The sequence below is a fragment of the Orycteropus afer genome, unplaced genomic scaffold, assembly GCF_000298275.1.
Source record: "Orycteropus afer afer isolate SDZICR_OR568_19922 unplaced genomic scaffold, OryAfe1.0 scaffold00244, whole genome shotgun sequence".
In the NCBI taxonomy this organism is placed as follows: Eukaryota; Metazoa; Chordata; class Mammalia; order Tubulidentata; family Orycteropodidae; genus Orycteropus; species Orycteropus afer.
This window is the reverse complement of record NW_006921831.1, coordinates 2,077,867-2,082,103: the sequence shown is the minus strand read 5'-3', so window position 1 is coordinate 2,082,103 and position 4,237 is coordinate 2,077,867. Positions and strand designations below refer to the sequence as shown.

Sequence of the window (4,237 nt, the reverse complement as noted above, 5' to 3'; positions counted from 1 at the left end):
GAGAGGGCTTATCCCTGTCTCTGCTCAGGATACCCCCTCCCTGCCTGGACGCCCATCCCGTCCACGCTGCACTGCTCTGCTCCTGTAGCTTGGGCACCTGCCAACCCCGTGGGCTTCCTTTCAAGCATGCGCTAAAGAAGGTACCAAGGGAAGGAGCACACACGCCTTGGGGAAACAGCAAAAAGGTGCGTGTCTTTTATTTTAGCTTTTCTGAGTAAACAGAATGGAGGTTTTACACCGAACCCTTCAACATACAGCCGGGAGTGCACGGTCTCAGCCACTGGGGACGCTGGCGGGGCACCCAGGACCCGTCTAGGTCAGTCCACACTGTCCAAGTCCTGTTGCCTGCTGCCCTCGAGCTGCAGAACCTACAAGAGAGCCACGTGGGGAGAAGTCTCGCGAGCTCTTCAAGCCCATGTGCAGACTTCAGCAGCCACGCTGCCAACATGCACGGACTCACGCCGACGGGGGTCAGCCTCATGGGCTGAAAGGGCAGGTTATGAGCGAGAAGCTGGAGCCCCCGGGTGACTGAACGGCAAACGCACCATCTGCTGACCAGAAAGCCCCCCGGAGGCACCGCGGGCGGAAGGGAGGCACCTGGGGGAAGGCCTGGAGATCTGCCCCCAGGGTCCGAGCCCTGAGGACTCGGTGAAGGAATCAGTCAACTTAATGACAACTGGTTTGGCCTTTTGGTTGTGGTTCCTTCGCAGAAGAACAGTTTCAACATATCACGGGGAACGGCCTTCAACCTGGACCTGAACCCACCCCGAACAAGGGACAGGATATGAAGTGAACTGTGACCCCCGAGGAATGTGTCCCTCAGAACAGTCACCGCCCAAGACCAGAAGGGCAACGTTGGCCCCAGCAGAGCTCAGAAGGCAGCTGGGGGCAGAAAGGAGGAGGGACAGGGACGGCAGGTGGGGAGGAAGCGGGAGGAGGGCCGTGGGGACTGCAACCAACAGCGAAACGAAACGCGTGTGACGTCAGGAACGCAAGTGCTCTGTAAACCTTCACCCAAACCTCAGCCCAGCGTTCAAAGCGACCCCGGGGTACCGAGCCCCAGCTCTGCCAGTCCTCCCGGAGTGAGCTTAGGGTTCCCCTCCAGGTGGTCGTGGACAGAGGGCGGCCCCGTGCTGGGCTCACCTGCCTCTCTATGCAGCGGAACTGCCACGGCCAGCCAGTGTGGTACAGGAACGGCCGCAGGTCAAAGCGGTGGTCGTCAGGGCTGTAGCTCTCCGCGTGGTAGGCAGGGGTGAGCGTGGTCATTTTGTGTCGGTTCACAGAATACTTTGAGAAGAACAGCTTCACTTTCTCAGCCACCTGGTGGGCAGGTAGAAGGAGATGCTTCCAGTCAGCCATGCCCCAAATGGCCGAGCCTGGAGGGGCCGTGAGGACGCAGTCTTGTCGGGACTGTGCAAGAAGGCCCACAGGTCACCCCGCTGCTGTACAGATGCTGTCTTGCAGGCAGGGGACAGATGCCAGCACTCAGGCCGGGCTGGGGGCTGAGGGCAACACTGTGAGCTCCCGGAAGATCCTGCGTCAGGAGCACAAAGCGGGTTCCAGGAAGGTGTCTTCATCAACACCCCGTGCTGTCCCTGCTGGCGGGCTTCAGCCCTGACCAGACCAGCCAACACGGGCAGGGGGCAGCAACCCGACTCCACCACACGGGCCCCCGGAGGAAGGGGAGGGGCGGGAACTGGACGTCAGTGCGGAGGACATGCTGAGTGCAGTGCGACTTCCAGAGGAACAGGACGCACACGGGACGAGCCCAAACACTGTCAGCGGCCAGCTCCAGCCCAGGCCACCGTGTCGGAGGGAACTGCTCCAGGGCGCCCTCAGCGGCTGCTCTTCCAGAAGTAAATTCCCAGGCCTGTGGCTTGAGGCGCCCCTGGGTGGATTCGAACCACTAACCTTTCAGTTCACCGCAGAGGGCAAACCCTCTGCGCCACCCGGGATTTGCAGGAACCTTGGAAGGCAGGCCTGGACATTCACTTCTGAAAACTCAGCCACTGGAAACCCTTCAGAGGACAGCCCTGCTCTGGCGGGGCATCACGAGTCGGAATCGACTCGGCGGGAACCGGTTTGTTTGGCAACACGGGCTGGTTCTGCACCCGGGGAAACTGTCCTTTGGCCTCAGAATCAGGGAAGAATTGACGGCAAAGCACAGATTAACAAGGGAAGAACCGAGCTGCCGGTGCTTCAGTGTAGCAGGGTCTGAGGGAAATCACCCGTGCAATCAACAGGCTACATGCTACTGTATTTTCTCTCGCAGCCGGGGTGGAAGAAAGGTGGTCCCACGCCACCGCGTGTAACGAACTTACACAGGAAAAGAACTGTTCCCTGGGCGTCAGTGCCCCTCGAGCGTTTGCAGGGGGTGTTCAATATCCAACTTTTGTTCTCATGCGCTGCTACCATGCAGAAGGGGACCTGATACTACATAATGGAAGAATCGAAAAACGTAGCTACTGAATGGCTATAAAAAGATGGGGGGAGGGAGCAGCTCTCTGATGTGATGACTTCGGCTGCAGACCGAACTGGGGGAGGTTGGGGCCGCCCCAGGCACCTCGGCAGACAGGCCTGCTGGGGGCTCCCGAAAACGCAGCCGCTGGGAAGCCCTGGGGCACAGCTCTGCTCTGACACCCACACAAGCCGGCGTCTGCCTGACGGCGGACGGCAGCTGTCCTACTTCCTAATCCCTGGCAGTCGTCAGACCTCACTCCAGTGAATTCTGTCACAGGGCAAAGGGGTGCGAGAAACGAGGGCCGGAGAGTGGGACCGTGTGAGACAGGCGTGACTGCTTTAAGGTCACGCTGCACTGACTCCTCGTGCCAGACCACTGCCGAGCGCCCCTCCTGGCCTGCGTGCCCCGTGAGGCGTCAGAGCGCTTTACCTGTCGCGGGGTGTAGCTCTCTCTCCACATGTTGACGAGTTTGCAGAACATGCTGTAGGGCCCCATCCTGGCCACCTTCCGGAGCCTTCCGTAGACGGAAAGCTCTGAATATGTCATCCCCATGTCCTCCTGTGGAGGAAAGACACACGTCACAGAGCAAAGGCCAGTCGGGCTGAACGAGAGCCTGAAGGCTCCTCTGGGGAGGAAAGCCAGGCCCAGCGGAAGGGACAGTTCCCAGAGAGCCAAGAGTGGGCGCTGAGCTTACGTCTGAAAATGGACCCACCAAGGAGAAGGTGGCATGCTGGGAAAAAGGGTAAGGAACCAGACATACGGGTTTGAGGACCGCAGCGAGTTGAACTAGGATCCCCCAAAAATAGACTTGTGTCCTCACCCTGAGACCATGACCAAGGCCTTGTTTGGAAAAATGTCTTTGTAGACGTGCCTGAAGGTCTTGGGATGAGATCACCCTGGACAGAGGTGGCCCTGAACTCAGTGACAGTGTTCCCGTCAGAGAAAGGACAGGATTTACTGCAGAGACACACAGGGAAAACGGCCGGTGACGCAGAGACTGGAGTGAGGGCCGTAAGCCAAGGCCCCAGGGCCACCAGGAGCGGGAAGCCAAGGTCCCTCCCCGGGCCTCCAGAAGGAGCATGACTCTGTGACACGTGCTTTCGGAGGCTGGTTACCAGGACAGGAGGCAGCAAGTCTCTGTCGTCTCGGGCCCCAGCTTGGGGCCCCCTGTTGCAGTAGTTTAGGGAGCTGAAGCAAGGGTCACTCCGTGTGAAAGGACACAGGTCCTGTCCACTGCCTGACGAGCCCACCCTCCGGAGGGTGGGGGACCAGAGAAGGGGAACAGGCTCCCGGGAACCTGGCCACATGCGAGGACACGGGGCGCCGCTGGCATCAAGGCAGCAGGTCACGGCCCGCCTTGAGCTCAGCACACTGAGCCTTATACACACTAGACCACCCCCTTTCTCAGCGTTTGCGCAACTCCCGCCATGCTTCTCAAGAAACAGCCCAAGCCACTACAGAGAGACGGACACAGCGGCATCCTAACAATTAATCAATTTAAAGTAAAATGCTGCAGAGGCATCACAAGAAAAAAAGATACAGACCAGTATCACTTATGAACAAAGAAAAAAAATCAAACCCATTTCTGTCAAGTCCCTTTAGGACAGAGTAGAACTACCCACAGGGTCTCCAAGGCTGTCAGTCTTCATGGAAGCAAAGCCCAAACCACACCCACTGCCCTGGAGTCCATTCTGACCCACAGCGCCCCTAGAGGACAGAGTGGAACTGCCCACAGGGTCTCCAAGGCTGTCAATCTTCATGGAAGCAAAGCCCAAA

At 58.9% G+C, this 4,237-nt stretch overlaps 1 protein-coding gene across 1 annotated transcript in view; it reads right to left on the bottom strand.

Moving 5' to 3' along the window:
• Positions 1–317: 317 nt before the first annotated feature.
• Positions 318–4,237, bottom strand: part of NADSYN1 (NAD synthetase 1) — a 38,593-nt gene continuing 34,673 nt past the window's right edge. The window contains exons 19-21 of the mRNA XM_007949271.2: positions 2,891–3,019; positions 1,144–1,320; positions 318–368 (exon numbers count right to left, since the gene is read on the bottom strand). Coding sequence (XP_007947462.1) covers positions 318–368; positions 1,144–1,320; positions 2,891–3,019 — 357 coding nt within the window. The remainder of the gene's footprint in view (positions 369–1,143; positions 1,321–2,890; positions 3,020–4,237) is intronic.